This window comes from Corapipo altera, unplaced genomic scaffold, assembly GCF_003945725.1.
Source record: "Corapipo altera isolate COAL_440 unplaced genomic scaffold, ASM394572v1 61037, whole genome shotgun sequence".
In the NCBI taxonomy this organism is placed as follows: Eukaryota; Metazoa; Chordata; class Aves; order Passeriformes; family Pipridae; genus Corapipo; species Corapipo altera.
Genome location: NW_020885219.1, coordinates 8,610 through 34,464, shown reverse-complemented (window position 1 = coordinate 34,464; position 25,855 = coordinate 8,610). Strand labels below are relative to the sequence as shown.

The following is a 25,855-nucleotide window of genomic DNA, read 5'->3' as shown; positions in this document are numbered from 1 at the left end:
GCTCCAAAGCCAGCCCAGGGTGCTCTGAGGAGGAAAGACCCACCCTGTGCCGGGAAGGCAGCCAGAGCTTGAGCCAGAGCTCTGACCCTGAGGTCCATGAGCAGCTTCACACCAGGGAGAAGCCCTTCAAGTGTTTGGAGTGTGGGAAGTGCTTCAGGCAGAGCTCCCACCTCCTTTCCCACCAGCACATCCACACTGGAGAACGTCCTTACACATGTGGGAAATGTGGGAAGAACTTCAGTGACAGCTCTGCCCTGAGCAGACACCAGAAGATCCACACTGAGAAACGGCCCTACAAGTGCTTGGAATGTGGGAAGTGCTTCAGACAGAGCTCCAACCTCCTCACCCATCAGCACATCCACACTGGAGAACGTCCCTACACATGTGGGAAATGTGGGAAGAGCTTCAGTGACAACTCCACCCTGAGCAGACACCAGAAGATCCACACTGAGAAACGACCCTACAAGTGCTTGGAATGTGGGAAGAGCTTCAGCGAGAGGTCAACCCTGAGACGACACCAGCATATCCACACTGGAGAGCGGCCCTACAAGTGTGGAAAATGTGAGAAGAGCTTCAGCCGCAGCTCCCACCTGATCATCCACCAGATCATCCACACCGGGGAGCGACCCTTCCAGTGCTTGGAATGTGGGAAAAGCTTCAGTGACAGCTCCTACCTCCTCACCCATCAGAAGATCCACACTGGAGAACGGCCCTACAAGTGTGAGGAATGTGGGAAGAGCTTCATAAAGAGCTCCAATCTCCTCAGCCACCAGCGCATCCACACTGGGGAACAGCCCTACACGTGTGGGGAATGTGGGAAGAGCTTCAGACAGAGTTCCCACCTGATTCACCACCAGCAGATCCATACTGGGGAACGGCCCTATCCATGTGAATGTGGGAAGAGCTTCAGCCGCATTTCCAGCCTCCTCACCCACCAGCGGGTGCACAGCGGAGAGCGACCCTACACGTGCTTGGAATGCAGGAAGAGTTTTAGCGACAGCTCCACCCTCATCCGCCACCAGATGATCCACACTGGGGAACGGCCCTACAAGTGTGAGGAATGTGGGAAGAGCTTTCAAACCAGCTCGAATCTCCTCAAGCATCAGCGGACACACACGGGGGAGAGGCCCTTCCACTGCAGCGACTGCGGGAAGAGCTTCAACCAGAGCTCCCACCTCGTCAGGCACCGGCGCATCCACAGCGGGGAGAGGCCCTACAAGTGTCATGAGTGTGAAAAGAGCTTCTCCCACAGCTCTACCTTGACCAAACACCAACGGACCCACCGGTAAGGGAAGCCCTGCAAGTGCCCTGATTGCAGGAAGAGCTTCGTCCGCTGCTCCAACTCCATCAACCATCAAAGGACCCACGTTGGGCACAGACCTGCTGACCCATGTTCCAGGTGATCCACGCTGGGCACAGACCTGGTGACCCACATTCCAGATGATCCATGCTGGGCAGTGCATTGGGTTTGCCAGGTTTTGGTAGCAGGGGAGGCTCCAGGGCTGGGTTCTGTGAGCAGCTGCCAGAAACTTCCCCCATGTCCAACGCCTGTCCCGACCCCTGCTGAGGAAGAGGGTGACCCAGGTTCTTGTTAATTGACCCCTTGGGGCAGATTAGAGTGAAAGGACAGTGAATGATTGGTGGTTATAACTATAAATAGTAGAGTTTAGTTTAGAATACTTTGGTTGCCATGTAAAGCAGGTTTGGAGCAGTTTTGGTTCCTGTCTATAGTGATATAAAGCATAAAAATAACACTTAAGAAAATGTATAAGGGAAAAGAAAGAATCAGAGTAGAAAGATACAGTCACACCCTGAGGATCCAGCACAGATTTGGTTGGTGCAATTCCCACATCCCTTGGTCCAAGTGATGGTCGAGGTGTTTAACAGTTGGGGGTGAGGGAAGCCCCTGAAATACAAAGTTCAGTGAGTTAATACATGTTCAGGTTCAGAAACACCCATATTCCTCCCCTGGGAACAGTTTTACACTGTCTGATGTAACCCTGGGGATCACGGGGCACTTTGGGGGTCTTTGATGGTTTGTGGCCCCTTCTCACACATCACCCTGCCTCTCCCATCTGTGGTTGAGCCAGTTGTGGCCCCTGAGAAGGGATAAAAACCTCCAGGCTCCGTGGGAATGTCCCGGTCCTTCCCCAGGGGGAGTTTTCGCCCTGAGCCAGTTGTGTAAGGGAGGACATTGCCCTGATCCAAAGCACTGTCCCCGCTGGCAGGATCTGCTTCTGAGGGGCCTCTTCCCTTCTCTGGCTCCAAACCCAGCCTGTCCTCTTGGGGGGTGGGTGTTCCCCCCCTCTGCCCCTGGGCAGTTCCTTTGCCAGTGGGCAGCAAATGAGGGGGGCTTTGAGGGGAACATGCAGGGCAGGGGTTGGGGCTGAGGTTGGGGGTGGGATGGGCATAACTGGACTCCAGGATGGATCAAGAATGTGGACCCCCATGAGTCTCCCTTGTGTCACCCCACGGGGGGGCCTCCTGAGGGGCCACCTGTTGCCTAAAATTGGCTCTTAAAGAAACCTCTAGGACCCAATTGGTGAGTTTTAGCAGCAGACATTCTTTATCACGATGTGCTGCACGGTCACACATGTCGGGCGCCCTGGGAATCAGTTCCCAAAGTGCACACAGAGGTGTCTCCACTGCAGCTGATATGTCAGCATTACATGATTATTCATTTTTCATTCCTTACATTCCTGTTATGTATTCATGACATTTCCCAACACTTATTAGCATATTTGCATATCCTTATAAGGTCTCTGAGGGGCTTCATCATGAGTCTCTCATGGTCATCTGTGTCTGGAGCCCCCAAAGTTCTGACTGCCTTATGAACTTCTTTAAGACAATTCACCTGGTTACAGAGTTACTCAGTATTGCTTGGCTGCTGCCTTAGTTCCCTTCTTCGTTGTTTCATTACTTTGCTTGGTTAGTGCCTTGCCTCAGCTCTGTGGAGTTTCTATGGTACATTCTGCTGCAGAAGCTTAGTCCTTGTTACATCTCAAAACTCAAATATCACTTCCCTGTTTTTCTTAGGACTTGGCCATTAGGCCAATGTCTCATTATTCAAAGCGTACTTTGAACCATAAGTGACTACAACAGCTACAGCATTAAATCATAATACAAGATAATACACAAACATGGATTATAATTTTTAAGGTTCAGTCTGTTCGCCTTTCTAATCAAATGGAGCTTTCTTAACTCGAGGATAGTGTGTCCAAGGTCCTTCTTTGTAACTGTAACTGCTGTAAATGGGGTCAACAAAGCCTGGAAAGGGCCTTTCCCCTTTGCCTGAGGGGGCTCAGAGTCCCCCCATTTGACATGAACCCAATGGCCAGGCAGGGACAGATAGGCTGGGGCATCCAATCCACTGGCCAAGGTGTCACCATGAATCTCTGGAGTTTCTGCAGGGTAGATCCTAAAGTGTCTATTAGTTCATAGGGGCTTAAATAGTCTCTTCTCCCAGGCTGACCCTGAATTCTCAGCAATGCCATAGGCAGGGCCTGCACCGATGTCCTTGAGGTTTCCTGGCAAAGGTTACTTGTCTTGTGTCCCACTGCTGCAATAAAATCTGATCCTTTATCTGATGACATTCCTAGAGGAATTCTGAACCTGAGAATAATGTGGTTTAAGAGAACCTTCAGTACTTCTCTTGCATTGTTGGTGCAATAAGGACAGAGCTCTAGCCATCCACTAAAAGTATCGACTAGCACTAAAAATGTACCAATATCCTTCTTTCCAGGGTAACTCAGTAAAAACTATTTGCAGATAATCTCCAGGAAGATTTCCAGCTTTTGTGACTCCTACAGTTATTTTATTGCTAGTGTTTGGGTTCTTTCATGCTCTTTTTACATATTTTCCCCATAATTATAGGTGGGACTGTCACCTGCTCTGTAGGGGTGACAGCCCATCCTGTAGCTTGAAAGTCAGCTTTGAGCGATTCCATTCACTGAAAGTCCTTTTTTTATTGTACTTTGGAGCAATTTTAGGTAACATGACCTCCTTTTCTGGGACTAAAGCCAGAATGCCTTTTTCTGCTGCTTCTTTTGCAGATTTGTCAGGAGAATGGTTTCCAATTTCAGGGAAAGTTTTCAATGCCAAATGTTGCCTCTTTTTCCTTAAGTCCAGGGCTAAGAGCAGTTACTTCTGCTTTCTGAGCAGAGGCAGTCGTTGCGGAGGCCAAGATTCGATTCCCTTGCCTGGGGTGGTCACTGCACACTCTGTCACTCGTTTTCCCTCCCAAACAAAGCTGCTTCCATCGTGTACAATTCCCAGTCAGGGGTTTTGGCTGGAATAGGCCTTGGCTCTTCACTGATGCCCAGGAAATTGTGCAAGCACTCCCAGAGCAACGTTCTGTCTCTCATAGGTAAACAGTTCAAATGGTTTTGAGAGATCTGGCAGACCCAGAGCCAGGGCTCTCATCAGGAAATGCTTTGGCTGCTTAAAGGCTGCTCTTGCACCATCTGTCCAGCTGAGGAAATTCTTACAGGCTGTTTTTAAAAGCTCATCTAATGGTCTTACCAAAGTCCATAGTGAGCAATCCAGAGTCAACACCATCCTGCCATTCCCAGGAAGGCACTTCATGAACTGTTCATGGCTCAGGGAGGAGTCAGGTGGCTTCTCCTCCTTCACAGTTTCTGTATTTTCTCATTCCTAAACAAAGATTTCTTGGCTTTCCTTGCTCAAGGGGATGCAGGAAAAGGCATCTTGTAAATCTAAAACTGTAAACGATTCTAAGTTATCATTTAAGGGGGTTCTCTCGGGTCCTGCCCTAATCAATAATCTTTCCCATTTGCTTTCTTTATGGGTACTTGTATTCCCAGTCTACAAGCAAATCATGCTTAGCAAATTTGTGTGCTACTGGAACCAACCCAACTTGGCTTTCTAATTTCAAAGGATTCTGCTTTTGCCTTATCAGTACAGCTTCTAGCTTAAGGTGCTGCCTTTCCTGATTTTCATGGAATCCCACTGGCCCACACGATAGGAACAACTGCATCTTCAGCTTCCCTTGGGATGTTGTTGCTAACTGGACTTATTTCCTGCTCAAGAAGAGCTGCTGCTTCAACATATTTAGTCTCAGCAATTACGATTTCAACGTGCCCATTTTTAAATTTAATTTCTGCCTCAAGTTTCCCAATCAATCTCTTCCTAGCGCAGGTTTAGGGGAGTTTGGCAAATAGAGAAACTGATGAGTTACCCGTTGTTTTCCTAATTTAACCCCTGTCACACCAATAACCTTTCCAGTGTCACTCCTTAATTCTCCTTCTGTTGTGTTAAGAACTGAGTTGCACCTGTACCTGACTAATACATGGGCAACCCAGACAGTGGGGACTCAACCCCACACCTTTGAACCAGACAGTGGTGTCAACATCATGCTCAGGATATAAAGTGGGGGAGAGAAGGAGGAAGGGGGGACCTTTGGAGTGATGGAGTTTGTCTTCCCAAGTCACCGTCTGTGGGATGGGGCCCTGCTCTCCTGGAGGTGCTGACCACCTGCCCAACCATGGGAAGCAGGGAATGAATTCCTTGTTTTGCTTGTGTGTGCAGGTTTTGCTTGTCCTTATTAAACTGTCTTTATGTCAACCCACGAGTTTTCCAGCTTTTCCCTTCCCAATTTCCTCCCTGATCCTGCTGGTGGGGAGTGAGGAGTGGCTGGGAGTGGCTTGGGGACTGGATGGGCTGAAACCACAACAGCCTTTGTTGGTGTCCAGGTGGGGCTGGGAGTGTTGGAGATACTGACGGGTAGGATTGGGATGTGCTGCTGGAATTTACAGCTGCTGGTGCTGTCCGAGGCTCCTGGCTGTGTGTCAGACTCTGTGGCTCCTTAGTGGCTGCTCGTTGCTGTCACTGCTGCTGAGCTGCTCAGCTCTGATCACCTCACTGTGCTGTGCCTGGGAACGTTGGGCAACAGCCCCGGCAATGTGCAGGAGGCCCGGGAATTGCTGCTGCACTGGACAGGCTGGAACTCCATGTGAACTTGAGCTGAAGGGCCTGTGACCTGTGGATGAATCCAGGATGGAGCAGAGACCCCCCTGCAGCCCGGGGAGGAGCCCGCGCCGGAGCAGGGGGTGCCCAAAGGAGGCCGAGAACCCGTGGGAAGCCCCTGCAGAGCCTTAGAGAGAGGAGCCGACGCAGAACAGGCTCCTGCAGGACTTGTGACCCCGTGGGGGACCCAGGGAGCAGCCTGTTCCCGAGGGACTGACCCCATGGAAGGGACCCACAGTGAAGCAGGGGAAGGTCTTCTGTCCCTGAGGGGGAAGCAACAGCACAAACATGTGATGAACTGACCATAATCCAGATTCCCATCTCCCCTGTGCCACTGAGGGAAAGGAGGGAGGGAATCGGGGACAGTGAAGCCCAGTGTTTTTTTAAGATTCTCGTTCTCCTGCTCTGATTTGGCTGGTCATAAATTGAGTTAATTTCCCCAAGTCATGTCTGTTGTGCCTGTGACAGCGATGGGTGACTGACCTCTCCCTGCCCTTATCCCGACCCATGAACATTTCCTTCTGTCCCCTGCCCTGATGTGGAGGGGAGTGAGGAAGCAGCTTTGGTGGTCCCGGGCCCCGGGCTACGGGGCGGTGAAGACCCCCTGATGCGATTCTTTTATTATATTTTATTCTGTGAATTTTTTTCCTTTCACACCTCCCATCTTCGGTTCCGCCCTTTTGTCGCCGCCCCGTGATGCAGTTTTTTCGGGGAGACCAAAAATCACCCAACCTCCCCGGTGCCGCCCCACCGGTCCCTCGGGGCAGCTCTTCTAGATGCAGGGCGGTGGAGACCCCACTAGTGCAGGTTTTTTTCTATTTATTTTATTCTTTATATTATATTGTATTCACAGCTCGCCTGTTCCGCTGTGCAGCTTCTTCAGTGACACGGGCCAGCCGGGACACCCGGGGGGTGTCATCAACCCCTCATCCCCCCGGTTCCTCAGTGCAGCTCATTTAGATATGGGGCGGCGGAGACTCCCCCGGTGCGGCTATTTTGTTTTCCTTCGTTTTATTCTCTGTATTTTATCCTATTCAGACCTCGCCCCCCCTCTCTGGCGACACCCGACAAGGCTCGTCCCGCGGTGCGGCTTTTTTCCTGTATTTTCCTCTCTTGTCTGGATTTGATTCCATGCCCACCCCGCCCGGCCCGGGGCAGCTCCTTCAGTGACACGGGGCCCGCCCGCCGCCGCCGCTCCCCGGGGCCCTCCCCGCGTCCTGCCGGGATCGGACACCGCCGGCGGCCCGGCTTCAGCTCGGGACGGCGCACAAGTGCTGGGGGGTGTCCCATCTCAGTTCGGTTTGGTTTGTGCTTCCTAGGCTGGGCAAAACCGATTGTTGGAGTTTTCTGCCTGAAATCTGTCCCCTCCTCCGCTCAGCCAAATGGACTGGGGGCCTTTTTCCCTTCTGGGGGGAGATAAAACCAATATGTTGAGCCCCGACAGAACACAGCAGCCCTGCAGCCTGCGGAGCCTGTGCTCATCTGTGCCTGGCAGGGGAACAAAGCAGTTCAAGGACAAATGAATCAGTGGTTAATTAGCCTAATGCATTGCTCCAAAACAGGGGGTGGGAAAAGTGAGGCTCCAGGGCTTCCAGTCTCTCACACATGACCGGGAAAGCCGGCCTTCAGCTCCACAACACTGTATTTGTATCTATTGTTGGACAGATCTGGCATTTCATTGATTGAATCTCGACATTTTTTAACTCCTTTAATGTCACTTTATTAATTCTCTTAGAGATCAGGATCAAGACCTTGATCTTTTATTTTCACCATTTTGGGAGGTTGAGGAGGGTTTTCCTCTCAGTGTCTGGTGCTGCAGCTTCTTGTTCTTTCCCCCGGTTTTCCATCCTCTGGAGACAACCCCCGCACCCCCGGTCCCTCGGTGCCCCTCACAGGGGCGTCAGGGCGAGTCCCCCCGGCGGCTGTGGGGCTGTGGCGGGGCAGGGAGCTCGGGCCCCGCGACCAGTTCACACCAGCCCGTGACAGCGCGGGGGGGCAGCGGGGCTTTGGCTTCCTGTCCCCTCCTCCGCGTGACAGCGCCGTGTCCCCATCCCCGGGTCAGTGTCTCCAGCCCTGTGCTGCGCCTGCTCTGCCGAGACATGGAGGACCAGGTCGGCTCCATGGTCTGAGACCGACGGGGCGAGCGGGGGCTGCGGGAGCCCCCCGTGCCCCCGGGGTGCAGGAACTGGGAGGTCGTGCCCGCTGGACCCCCCAGGTTGGTTGGGGAGCGCAAACTCGCGGGGGGTGGTGCTGGGGGCGGGGTGACGCCTCCCCTCGAGTTCCCAAGAGCTGCTCAGGGTGGGGAAACTGAGGTGCAGATTGAGGGAGGAGGGGCTGGGGGGACTTTTCTCGAGGCTGTGGTTGGCTGCTGTCCCACCCTCCTAAGCTGGGATCCCAAAAGAGGGAGCAGAGGGATTTTTGGGGACACTCAGCTCCTCCTGCTCCTGTGCAGGAGGGTCTGTAGGGTTTGGGGGAGTCTCACTAGGGTGCTTTTCCCCAGGACACCCTGCCTCGGCCTCTGGGGGGTTGGGGAGGTGACAGGTGCTCATGAGCCCCTCCTTTTTTCTGTACCTCTTCCTTGAACACAAGATCTGACATTCTAGTGCCCCGGGGGGTTCTTGATCACAGCTGCCCCCCCCCGCCCCCCCCGTCCCCTCGGGGCCCTGACGGTCACCCTGGTGCTGTCCCTCGGGCTGGGTGGAGAATGGCCCCCACGGGCTTTTTGGGGGGGTGATGGAGGGGTCCGAGTACCCCTCTGGTGTTCTCAAGCACGTGATGAACCGGGAGCAAAACCCCCAAATCAGGTTTCCTGGCTGCAAAGCTCAGTGGGGCTGCCCCATAGCGCTGCACTGCCCCTGGAACTGGTCTGCACCGGGGCTGTGAGGGGGGATGGACTGGGAGCACTGGGAGGGGCTGCTTGCAGCGGCCCTGACACCCTCCCACGTATCGCCCCCTCCCCTCCAGCCTTCGCCGGGGGTGCCATGAGGTTTCTTCACCCACCACCCACGTTGGGGTTGTCCCACAGCTGATTCAGGGGCTCCTGCAGCGGCACCTTTGGGGGGTCAGCATTAGAGGGGCCCTGAGACCCCTCGATGCAGCCCAAGGAGAACGAAGGCCCCTGAGCAGACATGGGTGTGTCCCCCCTGCCGCAGAGGAGAGACTCCCCTGGCCCCAGCACCACTTCTGCCCTGCCCAGCTCCTCTACCACTGGAGGCCTGATTGTTAAAAGGTTCTGGGACTGTGGAGTCTCTGAAATGACTTCTCTATGTATGGCAGTTTCCCAGCTAGCATAGAAGTCAGGGTATTTTGATTAGAAGGAAGAAAAATAGAAATCCAGGTGTCATTAGTAAAGTATTACGATCCCAGATTTTTATTAAAATCTAGGGACTGAAAGGTAAAGAATATTTTTCTCCCTCTGAGACATCCCAGGGACTTTGGCTGCTATGGCTTCAATCTGTCAAAGGCACTCACAGAGGCTCCATGGGGACATTCCAAGGATCTCCAGCCTGCTAAAGAGCTGGGATGTCACAGACATTCACAGGGGTTCCTGTCCTGGGCACAGTGGGAGTTTAAGGTAAAGTCTATTAGAGAAGCTCTCATTGAGTCATGAGGTGCAGAAAGGACCCCCAACACCCCCCAGAGACCCCCAACCCTCCCCAGACCCTCTGGCTTTCTAAACTCCTTCCCCCAGAGAAACGTGGTAGTGGCTAGATCCAATCTTAGCCCCAGACTTTGTCAATGGTTTCTGTGTAAAGGATTATGCAAGTCTGATTGAACCTCCCCAGCTCTCTCCCCTCCCGCCTCTTCCTCTGCACTTGGGAGAGGAGAGAGGAAAAATCTGCATCACCCTCCTTCTTTCCAGCCCAGAAACAATTTTGGAGCTGCAGCTGCTGCTCAGCACCCACAGCTGGTGCTTATTTGGGGCTGGTTTTGTTAAATCTCTTATTCTGGGAGAGAGATGGAGCCTTTCCCTGGAGCAGAGGCCCTGCTGGTTCTGTGTGGGGAAGGCTGGTGGGTTCCATCCCCCCTGACCCACCCCTTGCACTTGTGGCCGGTGGGTGAATGGATTGGAGGGGCCCTTGGAAGGGGGGAAAAGTTTTGAGGGAGAGAGATTTCTGTGCCTCCATCCCCTTTTCCCACTTCTTCCTTCCCAACCTGTTTTTCACCCCAAAACACCCCAAGATGCAGCCTGGAGCAGGAGGAATTTGAGGGTTGGGGACAGTAACAAAGGGCTGCATCAATTAAACCGTATTAAAAATTCAAGCATTTGGACAGGAAAAAACATCCTTTTGAGTCTTCCCTTTGCGAACACAGGCAGGGGGTTCTCACCTGGAAAATATTTACCTGGGGAAGTACCAGGTGCAGGGGCTGTAATAAATTTATTTACAGTGGTGATGCATGACATCTCAAGCACAGACCCTATGAGGTATATTGGAGTAATTTATTACAGTTCTTTCATGGTTTATTTACCCCATTACATCAGCAGTAAATTCCTGTTAGTAACTTTTCTCTAGATCTACTTTTTAGTTAAGCATTCACTGCCCATGTGAAAAATACTCCTAAGCAACTTCCCACACACAAAGACACATCTCACCACGTCCACTTTTATCGTGCCAAGTTCCCCTTAAGTTTCTCCCAGGGTCATGTAATCTCGGTTCCCTATATCTCCCTCTTCTTTATTTTCTAAGGCACTTAAAGATAAAACTGGATAGACTTGTACCATCAAGGCTTGATGTATTGCCTTTTGTTTCATAGATCATACAATCCCAATCAAACATGGTAAACAGAGAATCATCCCCAATAGACCCAACACTAGAACCAAGCCACACATTAGAATCTTTTTCACCCATGGCCCTAATCCCAAAGTCCAATCCCATCCTTCAAAGGGGTTCCATCTGTTGTTCACCGTCAGTTTCTTTGTTAGGTCCTGTAACTGTTGTAAAGCTTTTGTGAATGGAGGTTGATTTGTCACTCAAGTTCATGCAACACATTCCATCAAATCCTTCCCATCCATGTCCCTGTGCTAAAAGCAAAAAGTCAATAGCAACTCTATTTTTCAAAGTAACGTCTCACTGACTGAGCATCAGTCAATAAATCTGCAATAGCCCGACTAGTAGCATTTGTCTATTTTGCTAACCAACATCCTAATTTATTTAATGTAACTACAGTTTTTGCAGCTGCCACTCCAGGTGCTAGGAAAGAGGCAGCAATTCTTGTCCCCTGATTCCAAAATTCTATGTTATCCCTACATTCATTAGTGAAGGTGTGTACATGTCTCTTGTATCTATTACAGTGTTTTAGGATCATTGTTGCATTCGGAGTGAACAAGGTTAATTTTCCTACAGTATAAGGTCCTCTGATAATTTGTGCTGGTACCGAAACCCAGGCTCGATCTCCACAAAGGAGGAAAAGACCAGATGGTAAGGTCATGTGACTGGAAAAGGATAGGGTACTATTATCTACATGTGAACACCAGAGACACCTTACTAAATGGTCTGGTACCTGTAACATTCCATGAGGTGCTGACATTGTTCCTAAACATTGTGCATCTATGTGCATCCAGGGATTCTAACAATTCCAGTTCTTGAGGGGGATTTGTACCTGGCTGACTTACGTGAGGAGTTGTAAGTGTCATTTCTCATAAGACTCTGGCAGGGGGATGGTGTATGCAGTGAGTGATTACAAAGAGTGAACAATTCCTGCTGGTCTAGAGGAACACCTACTAAGCAAGTCAAAAAAGGGTTGTTGGGTGTTGCAGTGCTAAGACACACGGTATCCTGACCTGTTACGTTGGCTAATGTAACCCATATGTTCTGTTTCGGTTGAGCCACCAGCCATCCTTGAGTTACTGCCATGACAGTGGCAAAAAGCATACATGAACAGGTATCAACAGACCGTGAATGTATTTTAGTCTGCTAAAGGAGGGATAATGAGTCATATCAGTTTGCTAGATGTCACAGGGCTGTAAGCCCCGAGGGTTCACACCATGTGGCAAAGGACTTATATCCTGGCAATCAGGGCAACTGTGAATAATGTTTTGAGCCTGTTCTCGTGTGTGAAACGATAGGACCTTTGCAAAGCTTTTGCATTTTGATGGACAAAATCATGTGAAAGTCTAGCCTGTTGATAGGCATTAGGGTTTTTTTCTGCTGCAAGCAAGGGAGTCTGCTATTTGATTTCCCTGTACAATTGGGCCTGGCAACATTGAATGTAAACCAAAATATTCATGGTGACAGTGTTCTAATAAAAATAACAATTGCCTAAGGAGTGAAAACAATTGTTGATTAGAAACTATTTTGAGAAATGCTCTGTCTAAGCGCTGAATAATACCCATGACATAAAGTGAGTCAGCAACAACATTCAAAGGACGCTGTGAAAAAAGAGTAACGGCACGAACAGCAGCTGTCAGTTCCACTATCTTTGTAGAACCTGTAACAAAAGTAACATCTGAGTTCCATTTATCAATGTCTGTTTTCCATGCTACCACGGCTTTTCCCGTTGCCCCGACCCATCTAGGAACAGTTAAAGCATTTGGGATAGTGGCTCAAGAAAGGAGGGTCTTTAAAGGCAAGACTGACAGCGAATGTAACAGCTTGTGACGAGGAAGAGAAAATTTTATCTCTCCAGTAAATTCCGCTAACGCAATCTGCAATGGCATGTGCTATTGAAGCCAAAAAGCAAAATCTTGTTTTGCAACCGCTATATAAATTACTGCAGGATCACATGCCATTAATTGTTGCAAGCGGTGTCTGCCTCGCTGTATGAGCATAGTCAACATTTCAATACCTGTGGTTACTGTTTTAGGAAAGGCATGAGGCAGAAAAACCCACTCCAGAACCCATAAGGGGTCTGCATAGATAACATCCCACTGGCATAAGGTTGAAAGGTATTATAAATTAAATTTAGAAAGACTGGTAATTCCAGTCTGTGACAGCTATATCGACCCTGAATAGCCTGAAGCACAAAAGACAAAGCCTGTTCTGCTTCATTAGTTAATGAACGAAGTGAAGATAAGTCAGGATCACGCTTTAACAACTTAAACAATGGGGCCAATTGTTGTGTAGATATACCTAATTGCAGTCGGACCCAATTGATGGTGAGGAGAGGCCTGGAGCGACAACCCTCGCAGGGGGCCGCCGGGGCGGAGGTGCGTTTCCTCCCAGCGGCGTTGGGAGCAGTGTGTTCCCCGCTGCTGGCAGCACCAGCAGCACGGCCGGGCAGTCTGAGGCTGTGGGGGCCGCTGCCCCCAGCCCCTGGGCTCACACGGCCCCGGTGGCGAGGAGGAGGCAGCGGTGGAAGTGGATGCATGGGGTGGAGTGGGGCGGGGCGGAGCGGGGTGGAGCAGGGTGGAGCGGAATGGAGCGGGGCAGAGCAGGGCGGGGTGGGGTGAGGCGAGGCACTGCGCTGGCAGGCGGACAGAGGGTGGGATGGCGGCAGGAGTGAAGCCAGTCCTCCCTTCTCCTGTCCTTCTCCTCCTCCTGTCCTTCTCCTTCCTACACTGCTCAAGAGTCCCACAATATTGTGAAGAATCACTGTTTTTCTCGCTTCCCACCTCGGGTTATGCGGGTTTTGCCCAAGACACGGAATTCACCGTTGAGGGGTTTTAGCACCGGATTTGCCGGCGCGGCAGAAGCGGCAACGCGGAGCGAGGGGTTTAGCAGGGCTGTTCCCAAGGTGCGCGCGGTACTTTGCAGTGAGATTGTCAGCTGGAGGCGGATATAAATCCTGCTCTTTTTCAGAATCGATCCAGGGTGGGTCGAGGGATCAATTGGGTTTGAGTCTTAGGTAGTAAATGGAGATTGTTTCTCTTTAGGATCATTCTTGGCGAGGGGTGCACTTGCCAAAGAAGGTAAATCAGTTACATTTGTGGCTTGCAGGCAGGTTAATGCCGAAAACACCTGTTGCCATGTTGAAAGTAAACTTAAAGCTTTTTCATCTGGTGTTTGCCCCAGCTCTTCCCCAATTCACTTCCATATGGAAACATTCAAAGTTCCCTCTTGGGGAAACCAGGAACAATTCTGTTACCCAGACTAACAGTGTTACTAATGATACCTGACATACATTACTGCCATATATCTTTAGTATCTTTGTGAGTACTTCCATCTGATTTATTTTTTTTCTCGTGTTAGTGATTGTCCCATTGTTCCCAGCTGCTCACCTGCTGTCCTGCAGAGGTGATGGGCGCATGTAGTCAAATCCTGACCAGGATCTCTTTCCTTGGTTCAGCTGGGCTATGCCACCGGAGTTCCAGCTATATTTTCTGGATTAAATTTGCAAACCGCATGTTCAGGACGCCATTCGTGACATCTCAGGCATGGACCCCATGCAGTATAATGGAATCCTTTATTACAGTTCTTTCACGGTTTATATACCCCATTACATCAGCAGTAAATTCCTGTTAGTAACTTTTCTCTAGATCTACTTTTTAGTTGGGCATTCACTGCCCATGAGAAAAATACTCCCAAGCACTTTCCCCCACACAAAGACACATCTCACCACATCCACTTTTATCTTGCCAAGTTCCCCTTAAGTTTCTCCCAGGGTCATATAATCTTGGTTCCCTACAGTGATGCCAAGAACACCTGCTGGGCATTGCTAGGGGGGTTCATATAGTTTTAGTAAGTATAGAAACACTTTGCATTTGCCAGTGACTCAGCAGCAGAGTCCACAGGTACTCCTAGTCTGTGTCAGTCAATCCTTGTTCTGTTTTTTGGATTTTTTTCCTTATAAATATTCCACAGATTGCTCCTATGAGACCAGTTTTGCTTTGCTGAGGAGAGCTGTGACTGCTGGGAGCCATGGGGGGATTATCAGTTTTATGTGTTTTCATTTGAGGAGCAAAGGAGCATCCTGATAAAGCCCAGGACGGAGCAGGACATGTGCAGGCCCTGGGAGCTTGGGGTGTTGTCCCAGATCAGCTCGTGGCAGGAGGAGCTGAGGGTGCCCCTGTGTCCCCTCTGTGCCCCCAGGGGTGGCAGAAACTCCTCGTGAGGCAGGTCCAGAGGCACCATCTCCTGTCCTGGGGGGTCCACGAGCTGCCCTGCACAGGGTGTGGAGACAGGGGGTGATCTCAGGTGGGTCTGAAGGGCCGTCCAGCACCTTGTGGGGTGACCGGGGGGGCTTGGACTGAAAACACCTCCCAGTTCTGCAAGTCCTTGGGACGACACCTTTCCAGGTGTGGTGGTGCATCCCCACCCCCCCAGGCCTCCCTGTGATCTGAGAAATGCTCCCTTAGGCCTCAGCCTTGATGAACAGCCCTGGGCTGAGCTGCTCTTGAGCTGCTCAGAAACACTCTCTGCTGCCAGGAACTGGTGCTGTCTAACCAGCTCCTGCAGTTTAACCAGCAGCCTGGGAAACTTCTTATTTTTCTTGCCTGAAGAACAACCCAAGTGGAATCCGATTTTTGTTCTCCAGTGGATGACAAGGTGGGAGTTGTGGTTGAAGCTCTTCCCGTAGTCGGTGCAGCAAAAGGGCCTCTCCCCTTGTGTGTGTCTGCTAAAGCAGAAGATGTGAGCTGGTTCGAAACCTCTTCCCACACTCAGGACACTTGTAGGGCCGTTCCCCACTGTGGATCTTCTGGTGGCGGACCAGGTCGGATCTCAGGCTGAAGCTCTTCCCACATTCCAAGCACTTGTAGGGCCGTTTCCTGGAGTGCAGGCGCTGGTGGGTGATGAGGTTGGAGCGGTCATTGAAGCTCTTCCCACATTCCCTACACTGGTAGGGTTGTTCTCCAGTGTGGATGATCTGGTGGCAGATCAGGCAGAAGCGCCGGCTGAAGCTGCTCCCACACTCCGAGCACGTGTAGGGCCTTTCCCCGGTGTGGATGCGCTGGTGGCGGATCAGGTGGTATCTCTTGCTGATGTTCTTGATACATTCCAAGCATTTGTAGGGCTTCTCCCCAGCCTGAAGTTGCTCACGGACCTCCAGGTTGGAGCTCCGGCTCAAGCTCTCGTCGCCTTCCCGGCACAGGTTGGGTCTTTCCTCCTCAGAGCACCCTGGGCTGGCTTTGGAGACCCTCCTCTGGGGGGATCTCCGGGCTTTTTCCTCCCCACTGCCTTCCTGCACCGTGGAGCCCTTCAAAACAGCCTCTCCCACCAGGCTCTGACGGGGGGATTTGTCCTCCGTGCTCTCCATCCTCAGTTCGGGGCCTGGGGCAGGAAGGAAGGACAGGGAGGGGATTTGCCTCCGGCCCAGAGGGAAGGCCAAGGACATCCCCCCAACTCCGGCCCCGGCAGGACGGCGGCGGTAGCGGGGTTGTCCTGCAGCCGGGGGCCATGCTCAGCTGGGAGATACAGGACAAGACAGGGGCAAAGGGGCACTGACTTCCTCCTCACCTGCCTGGGGGTCCTGGGGCATCTTCCTCTTCCTCGCAGCCTCCAATTTTGGCTGTGTGTGCGGGTCCCCACCCCCGACAAAGCAGGACTGGGCACTGTGACTCCAACCCTTGATTCCAAATCTCCTTCTCTCTCTTTCTCTTCTTGTCTCCCTTTCCTCGGGGTGATCATAAATACCAGAACTGCTGTAGACTCCCTTCCCCAGCCACGGATTACCCGTTACGGTTCCAGAGTTGCCAAAGATTAAAGCCATTCCTGTTGTCACTCCAGTTCTCCAGCAGTGTTTCTCTTTCACTCCCCCCAAGGGACCCCTCAGGAAAAGAACCTGTTGCGGTGGCTCTGGGGCAGGTCATGACACAGGCTCCAACAGAGCCATGTGCGGGAAGAGGTGGGAGTGGAGAACTGGGGGGACATGGATACTGGGGGGGGTTGGGAGGTCCATAGATTAAGAAAAGGGGGAACTGGGAGAGCTGGAAGAGGTAGAAAGGGGCTTCAGAGGTACCTGGGTTCAAGGAAAGCGGGGCTTGGGGTGCGGTAACCTGGGATGGCTGGGTATGGTGGTCTGTGAGTCCCCAGGGTCAAGGAAACAGGAGATCCAGGGACTGAGAGAGGTGGGATGGCTGGGAAAGGGGTTGCAGAGCCAGGGAAATGGGCGCAGGAGAATCCCAGTGCCCAGGAATGGGGGTTCAAAGGAGTGACAGTGTCAAGGAAAAGAGGAGGTCTGGAAGAGGGAGAATGCCTGGGAAAGTGGTAGCAGGAGGGTATTGGTGCAGGATAAAGGGCTGTAGGGGGGTCCTGGAGCTGGGGAAGGGGCTGAAGGGGCATCTCAGTGTCATAGTCACCTCAGGGGAAACTCAGGGGCAACTCATGGGCATGGTCATGGCCATCTCATGGCTTTTATCACCTCATGGCCATGGTTGTGTTGTGGTCATCTAAGCATCACAATCATCTCATGGTCAGTCATCTCATGGTTTTGATCACATCATGGTCACAATCACCTCGTGTTCATGGTCACCTCATGGTTGAGGTTGGAAAAACCCTCTGAGACCTTTAAGGCCAACCATTAACCCACCACTGCCATGGGCACCACTAAAACATGTCCTGAGGTGTCACATCCACGCTTGTTTTGGGCACCTCCAGGGATGGTGACTCTACCACTGCCCTGTGCCAGGGCTGGACAACCCTTTCCTGGCAAAAACATTTTCCTAATATCCATCTAAACCTCCCCTGGAACAACTTGAGGCTGTTTTCGCTCAGATATTTTGTTGATTTTGGACAGCACTCATTTGTGTCCCATTGAGGTCCCCTGATCTTTTCGGGGTCACCAGGCCCTGGGTAATGACCAGTGATAGATACAATTATTGTACTGACTATAATTCTATAGAAACATATTAATATATTAGTAGAGTAATAATGCTATTTACTCTATTAATTCTAATTAATAATTCTACTAACTATAATTAATTTTTACACCATAAACAGAGTCCTAAAATTTGTAATTTCATTACATTTTTACCTCCCTCAATCACATTAAACCTTTGGTTTCCACACGGGAAGAATAAATAGATTAAACAGTAAAAATAACAATTTCCTGATTTTTCTCCAGTTTATTTCCCTCCCCAGGCCTGGCTGGGTGCCCCCCACCTGCCACCTCCTCAGGGGAGATGAGATCCCAGGTAGCAGCTCCAGACTCCTCCTAGGCAGGTATCTCAGATGATTTTCAGTTTTTTTGCATCCTGAATCTTCCAGGATCTACCAGAGACTCTTCCCAGGCAGAGACTCTTCTGTATTTTCAGAAGGCACTTGTATGGCCGTTCCTTTGTGTGCAGGCGCTGGTGGTTGGTGAGGTTGCAGCTTTGGCTGAAGCTCTTCCCACATTCCCCACACTTGTAGGGCCGTTCCCTGGTGTGGACTATCTGGTGGCGGATCAGGTAGGAGCTAAAGCTGAAGTTCTTCCCACACTCAAGACACTTGTGGGGCCTCTTCTCAGCGTGGATGTGCCGGTGGGTGATGAGGCTGGAGTTGTGCTTGAAGCTCTTCCTGCAGTTGGTGTAGGGGAAGGGTCCCTCCCTCGTGTGTGTCCACTGATGCCTTATGAGATTTGCCCTGTTCCAAAACCCCCTCCCACACTCAGAACACTTGTAGGGACATTCCTCTGTGTGGATCATCTGGTGGCGGTTCAGGTGAAAGTTCCGGCTGAAGCTCTTCCCACATTTCTGACACTTGTAGGGCTTCTCCCCTGTGTGCAGGCGCTGGTGGGCAACAAGAGCGGAGTTACAAGTGAAGTTCTTCCCACAGTCCAAGCACCTGCAAGGCTGTTTCCCAGTGTGCAGGGATAGCTGAGTGCTAAGCTTGCAGCTCTGGTCAAAGTTCTTCAATAATTTCACGCATTTGTATGGCTCCTCCTCTGTGTGTACGCTTTGGTGGTAGAAGAGTTGGGAGACGTGGCTGAAATTCTTTGTACATTGCAAGGACTTGTAGGGTTTCTCCCTGGGGTAGACCTGAACATGGACCTCCAGGTCAGGGCACTGGCTCAAGCTCCAGTTGCCTTCCCGGCACAGGCTGAGTCTTTCCTCCTTGGAGGACTCTGGGCTGGCTTTGGAGCCACTCCTCCTGGGGGGATCTCCGGGCTTTTTCCTCCCCACTGCCTTCCTGCACCGTGGAGCCCTTCAAAACGGCCTCTCCCACCAGGCTCTGCCGGGGGGATTTGTCCTCCGTGCTCTCCGTCCTCAGCTCGGGGCCTGGGGCAGGAAGGAAGAAGGACAGGGAGGGGATTTGCCTCCGGCCCAGAGGGAAGGCCAAGGACATCCCCCCAACTCCGGCCCCGGCAGGACGGCGGCAGCAGCGGGGTTGTCCTGCAGCCGGGGGCCATGCTCAGCTGGGAGATACAGGACAAGACAGGGGCAAAGGGGCACTGACTTCCTCCTCACCTGCCTGGGGGTCCCGGGGCATCTTCCTCTTCCTCACAGCCTCCTCCTCTATCTGGCCAAGGTTTGGGAAGGAGAAATCCTGGATTGGGAAAAAAACCAAGATGTGAGCATGTTGGCTTGGGGGTTCCTTCTGCCCAAGTCCATCTCTAGAAGTCACTTGGAGTCTTGTGTCCATAATAACCCCTATGAGTGACCCAAATGCAAACCATGTTGGGCATGGACCTGGTGACCCACATTCCAGATGATCGATGCTGGGCAATGTATTGGTTTTGTGTGGCCAGATTTTGGTACCAGGGGGACTCCAGGGCTGGGTTCTGTGAGCAGCTGCCACAAACTTCCCCCATGTCCAGCAGAGCCAATTCCAGCTGGCTCCAGGACGGACCCACCGCTGACCAAGGCCGAGCCCATCAGAGATGGCAGTGACACCTCAGGGAAAACGTACTGAAGGAGGAAAATGTCCTTGTGCAGATGGAATTGGGTGCAGAGAACAGCTCAGTGAGAACAGGGGAGAGGAACAGCTCTGCAGACCCCCAGGGCAGTGCAGAAGGAGGGGCAGGAGGTGCTCCAGGCACCAGGGCTGAGATTCCCCTGCAGCCCAAGGAGGAGCCCACAGAGCAGGGGCATGCCCCAAAAGAAGGATGTGAGCCCGTGGGAAGCCCATGCTGGAGCAGAGTCCCTGCAGCTGCTGCGGCCCCAGAGAGCTCAAAGGGTCTCACTCAGCACTGCTGGTTATGGGGCCCCCACAGAGGGGGCTTGAGGCACAGGAATTGTCCATCCTGGCCCCAAGTCAGGTCCGTGACTTTCTCTGAAAGTTGGAGAACAAAAATCAGATTCCACTTGGGTTGTTCTTCAGGCAAGAAAAATAAGAAGTTTCCCAGGCTGCTGGTTAAACTGCAGGAGCTGGTTAGACAGCACCAGTTCCTGGCAGCAGAGAGTGTTTCTGAGCAGCTCAAGAGCAGCTCAGCCCAGGGCTGTTCATCAAGGCTGAGGCCTAAGGGAGCATTTCTCAGATCACAGGGAGGCCTGGGGGGGTGGGAATGCACCACCACACCTGGAAAGGTGTCGTCCCAAGGACTTGCAGAACTGGGAGGTGTTTTCAGTCCCAGGCCCCCCCAGTCACCCCACAAGGTGCTGGACGGCCCTTCAGACCCACCTGAGGCCACCCCCTGTCTCTCCAAGAACCTGCAGGAGGGAAAGCAGCTGAGTCTAAACCAGCAAGTGTTCTGTCGAGCTTTAATGTCTCGTAGCTGCTTGCAAGCTTGTTTTGCTTTGTTTGCTAACAGGTATAAATAGTAAAAAGCTTTGTGAGTTGTGCTTGACTTGTGAAACAGCCCCGGGCAGCCAACTCTGAAACAATAACGACTCAATGTGTCTCTGGAGTGTGTCATTATCGGCTTGTCGCAGGCCGGGGAACGAATGTGATGTTTGCGGCCAAGGCCGAGGCACAAACCCGCCGGGGCTCAGCGGGAAGGAGGAGCCCGCGGGCAGCCGCTCCCTCAGCGGCCCCTGGGGAGGGGACGGGGGGGACACGGCGGGCCGAGCCCGCCAGACCCCGCTCCCCAGGGCCGCCGACACGGCCCCGCCCGGGGCAGGCCGAGCCCGCCAGACTCCGCTTCTCGCGGCGCCTCCCGCCCCCTCTGCCCGCAGCGAGCCCCGAGCCCCGGCAGGACCGAGCGCGGGTCCCAACTGCGCCGGGGCCACTTCCGAGCTCCGCCGCCGCCTCAGCGCCATCCGAGCGCTGCCGCCGCTGCCCTGGGCCGGCAGAGGGGGCGGGGATCAGGCCGCTGATCAGGCCAATCAGCGCGCGAGGTCGAGGAGTGACGGGGGAAGCAGCCAATCATAACGAGACTCGAGCTCTGCCGCCGCCATTTTGTGGCGCGGCCCGGGCCGGGGGGCAGGAACAGGGCAGTGCCCGATCGCCGCCGCGGGCACAAAGACCCAACTGGGGGACATTGATGGGATTGGGAACCGCTCAGATCCGAGCAGGAGGATGAGAAGTCAAACGAATCCTAATAAAACACCTCCCCCCACCCCTCCCTCCTCACAGATTTCACTTTATCCCCTATTCCCTCCCTCCGCTCCGCGGCACAGGGGGATGGGGGTCCCACCGCTGCTTCCCGCTCAGGGAGAGGAGTCCGTGTCTGCTCCGTCCTGTGGGGTAGAGTGGAGTCCGTCTCTGCTCCATCCAGCGTGGGGTACTTCGCACAGGACACAGTCCCTCGGGAACAGGCTGCTCCCTGGGTCCCCCACGGGGTCACAAGTCCTGCAGGAGCCTGTTCCGCGTCGGCTCCTCCCCGGGCTGCAGGGTGGTCTCTGCTCCATCCTGGATTCATCCACAGGTCACAGGCCCTTCAGCTCAAGTTCACATGGAGTTCCAGCCTGTCCAGTGCAGCAGCAATTCCCGGGCCTCCTGCACATTGCCGGGGCTGTTGCCCAACGTTCCCAGGCACAGCACAGTGAGGTGATCAGAGCTGAGCAGCTCAGCAGCAGTGACAGCAATGAGCAGCCACTAAGGAGCCCCAGAGTCTGACACACAGCCAGGAGCCTCGGACAGCACCAGCAGCTGTAAATTCCAGCAGCACATCCCAATCCTACCCGTCAGTATCTCCAACACTCCCAGCCCCACCTGGACACCAACAAAGGCTGTTGTGGTTTCAGCCCATCCAGTCCCCAAGCCACTCCCAGCCACTCCTCACTCCCCACCAGCAGGATCAGGGAGGAAATTGGGAAGGGAAAAGCTGGAAAACTCGTGGGTTGACATAAAGACAGTTTAATAAGGACAAGCAAAACCTGCACACACAAGCAAAACAAGGAATTCATTCCCTGCTTCCCATGGTTGGGCAGGTGGTCAGCACCTCCAGGAGAGCAGGGCCCCATCCCACAGACGGTGACTTGGGAAGACAAACTCCATCACTCCAAAGGTCCCCCCTTCCTCCTTCTCTCCCCCACTTTATATCCTGAGCATGATGTTGACACCACTGTCTGGTTCAAAGGTGTGGGGTTGAGTCCCCACTGTCTGGGTTGCCCATGTATTAGTCAGGTACAGGTGCAACTCAGTTCTTAACACAACAGAAGGAGAATTAAGGAGTGACACTGGAAAGGTTATTGGTGTGACAGGGGTTAAATTAGGAAAACAACGGGTAACTCATCAGTTTCTCTATTTGCCAAACTCCCCTAAACCTGCGCTAGGAAGAGATTGATTGGGAAACTTGAGGCAGAAATTAAATTTAAAAATGGGCACGTTGAAATCGTAATTGCTGAGACTAAATATGTTGAAGCAGCAGCTCTTCTTGAGCAGGAAATAAGTCCAGTTAGCAACAACATCCCAAGGGAAGCTGAAGATGCAGTTGTTCCTATCGTGTGGGCCAGTGGGATTCCATGAAAATCAGGAAAGGCAGCACCTGGAAGAATTACCCTTAAGCCAGAAGCTGTACTGATAAGGCAGCTCCAGCCTGTCTGTGAATGCCAGGAGGAGGAACTGGAGGATGAAGCTGCTGTTGGGCATTTGTTTTTTCATGGTAATGGTCCCTATTCAGAAAAGGAAAGACATGGAACAGTTAAGACAGACCTCTCTGAGCAAAGCCACTCCAGTTTTGAATGGAAAACCTGCCAAAATAAATCTGTTTCCTTTCCCTGGTTTTTGTTGGCTGCGAGAAGCAGGAGCTCTGCCCATGTGCTGCCAAGGACTCAGCTTTGCTCTGCTGCAGTGCAGACATGGAGCTGGTTTGCGACAGCTCTGACAATCACAATGGACATCAGATGTAATCCAGTGGAAAAGCTGCATCTCTGACCTTGTAACTCAGAAGACTGTGGGCTGCAGAGAGAGGCTTAGCACAGCCTTTTACTGATTTTACCTGTGTTTTTTCTTTTGCACCATCATATCTGGAAAATATACTCTTTATGGGCAGAAATCCACATTCTAGTTACTGTGAATGTGAACCTGGACAGGCAAAACGGATCCGCTCTCTATGGCTTAGAGCAGAGCCAGAAGAGGTGCAATGTCCATCAGTCTGTTTCCCATCTCTCCCGAGTTTTCCCATTTACTGCCTCAAAGGTGACTTCACCTACAAATTAGTCTTGAAAAACATGACAGAGCAGGACAGGAGCCCTCCTGCAGAGAAGCCTAGGGCTGGCAGAGCAGAGTGGCCACCCCCAGGGGAAGGTTCAGCACTGTCCAGGATCCTGCCCAGGCAGAGCTGGGCCTTGCTGGGGGCAGCTCCAAGCCCAGCAGCACAGGCCCAGCAGAGAGGGGGGGTTCCGCGGGGGAGATGTTCTCCAGGCAGAGGCAGCTCCTTGCCCAGCACACAGTGCCCAGCAGAGCGGCAGGGAAGGGCCCCCAGAGCTGCCCAAACGCCCCCTCCTCCGGGCCTTGGGGCACTTGCCCCCCACTCCCTGCCCAGGGCTCTGCTGCCTGGAGCTATCCCTGCCAGCAGCTGCTTCCCTGGGCCCAGGGCTGGGCCCTGGCAGTGCTGCCAGAGCCCATCCCATCCCTGGGGGCTCAGCTCTGCCCTGCAGAGCCCTCCCAGCAGCACAGGGCACTGCCCAGGGGCATCTCTGGCTGGGCAGGCTCTGATGGCAATGTCAGAGCAACCCTGAGGAGGCTGGAAAAGCGACACTGATGCTGCCTGTAAGGCACCATGTGCTGATCTCTGATGCTGCCTGGTTTATTCACCTCTGAACAGAGCAGATTTGGAATTGCAGTGCTGCCCTCTGAAATGAGACATTGATTTGTACTTCTCATTACTCACAAGATAAACAAGAGCATGAGGTTGAAAGAATGGGATCATCCCCTCTGAGGCAACCCCTGCCTGTCGCTGGGTATCCATCGAAAGGTCTCGGCTTGAAAGGGGGAAGAAGGACAGACGACACACAAGAGGATGATGAGACAAAGGGATGTCTGCCTGCTACGCTGAGCAGGCAGCTTTTTATTAGGTGCCAAGTTCCCCTTTTCCCATACATACATACTATAAACATTTTCCTGCAAAACCCCCAGGAATGCAACACCTGCAGTTTGTTAAAACAGCTTGACCTTGTACTGTCCAACTCTCAGGGCTGTTTCCATGGGAATGTGCAGTTATCTCTTACTTCTCTCACGGGAATGGCCTTACTCCCTTTAATGCTTCTAGCTCTTCTACTTCCAGGGGGCCCGGGGGTTCCATGGGCCTGCCATCTCCCCCCACACCTGCCTTTCTGTGCTCATTGAAAATTCTGTGAAATCTCCTATTGTGCTCTCCAGCTGTGAGCAGCCCTGACTCACAGAGCACCTTATCCACATAAGGACTTAGCCCTCCAAGTCATTGTCCCTGCCCACGGCCCTTCTCCCCCAGCCCTGGCAGCAGCTCCCCGGGCCAGTTGAGAGCTGCCTCTGGCAGGCAGCAGAGTCCCTGCCCAGCACAGCACCCTGGGTTGCAGGACCCTGCTCTGCCCCACAGCCCTGTGAGTCTGTGGCTACAGGGCAGGGCAGCTCCTGGAGGCATCTCTGAGCACTCTCCAAGGTGCCTGCAGATGAAAACATGGTCTAAGATAGTCACAGGGATACGTTTTACCAAGGCCTGTAGTGGCAGAACACGGGGCAATGGCTTTAAACTGAAATAGGGGAGCTTTATGTTGGATAAAATAAAGAAATACTTACCAATTGGGCTGGCAAGAACTGCAACAGAAGAGGATGTCCCATCCCTGGATTTGTCCAAGGTCAGGAACTTTGAGCAGCCAGAATTAGTGAAGACGTCACTCTCCATGTCCAGGGACTTGGACCACATGAGCTTTTATCTCCCTTCGAAGACAAACCATTCTTGATTCTTTGAGTTCCAAACTTCTTCTCCAAAGAATTTCTATTGCTAGGATGTGAATTACCATGTTTTTGGAGAAGCCATTTGTTATGGGTTATAAATCTGAGAGAGAAATTTTCCCTTCCCCTGCTTTCCCTGTAAGAGAAAACAGAGTTCGAAGGGGGAAGGGAGTTGATTAGCCTTACAAAGGAACTGACTGATCTGTTTAATGGGCCATTAACTGCTGGAGTGAGGGGGGGATGTTTTGGGCAGAGGGGAGGACACGGGAGACGGCAGAGTGCTCGGGCCAGGACAGGGACTGGGACGGTTCTCAGGCATTTGTAGAGGAAAGTCTGGGAGTCAGCTCTCTTCCTTGTTTTTTTTCGTCCTGGTGAGACCTGACTATCTGCCCTGCACCGCCAGTGTCTTGTGATTCCCGCCGGGGCCGACAAGTCTTTGCTGCTTCTTTTCATCGGAGAGGTCTGTGCTTGCTGGGAGAAAAGGAGGGGAGAGCCTCAGGACACTACCATCTGGGAACAGTGAGTCCTCTTGGGGGGTGAACTTTTTTTTCCCTCACCCCTTCCCTCCGTTGAGGAAAAGGGCCCCCCCCATTTCCCTCTCGGTTTCTCCTGCGGGCCGGGACTGCTCCCTCCAGACCGGGACTGCTCCCTCCAGACCCCTCTGCCGGAGCCCCCTGCTGGCCACGACAGGATACTGCAGATCCTACAACTTCAGTGACCCCACAGTGCCCCCTGCTGGCCACGACAGGATACTGCAGATCCTACAGCTTCGGCAGTCCCACAGCGCCCCCTGCTGGCCACGACAGGGTACTGCAGAC

The 25,855-nt window shown here is 52.7% G+C and overlaps 1 protein-coding gene and 1 pseudogene across 1 annotated transcript; one reads left to right on the top strand and one right to left on the bottom strand.

Annotated features, from left to right (window-relative positions):
• Window positions 1–20: 20 nt before the first annotated feature.
• LOC113940209 (zinc finger protein OZF-like) lies at window positions 21–19,877 on the top strand (the record flags this gene model as incomplete). The annotated part of the gene is given in 3 exon segments (XM_027631315.1): window positions 21–1,280; window positions 1,282–1,467; window positions 19,674–19,877. Coding segments are annotated over 2 exon segments (1,407 nt in total), but the record flags the coding sequence as incomplete, so codon positions are not given.
• On the bottom strand, window positions 7,886–20,980 carry LOC113940210 (annotated as a pseudogene).
• Between the last annotated feature and the right edge of the window lie 4,875 nt (window positions 20,981–25,855).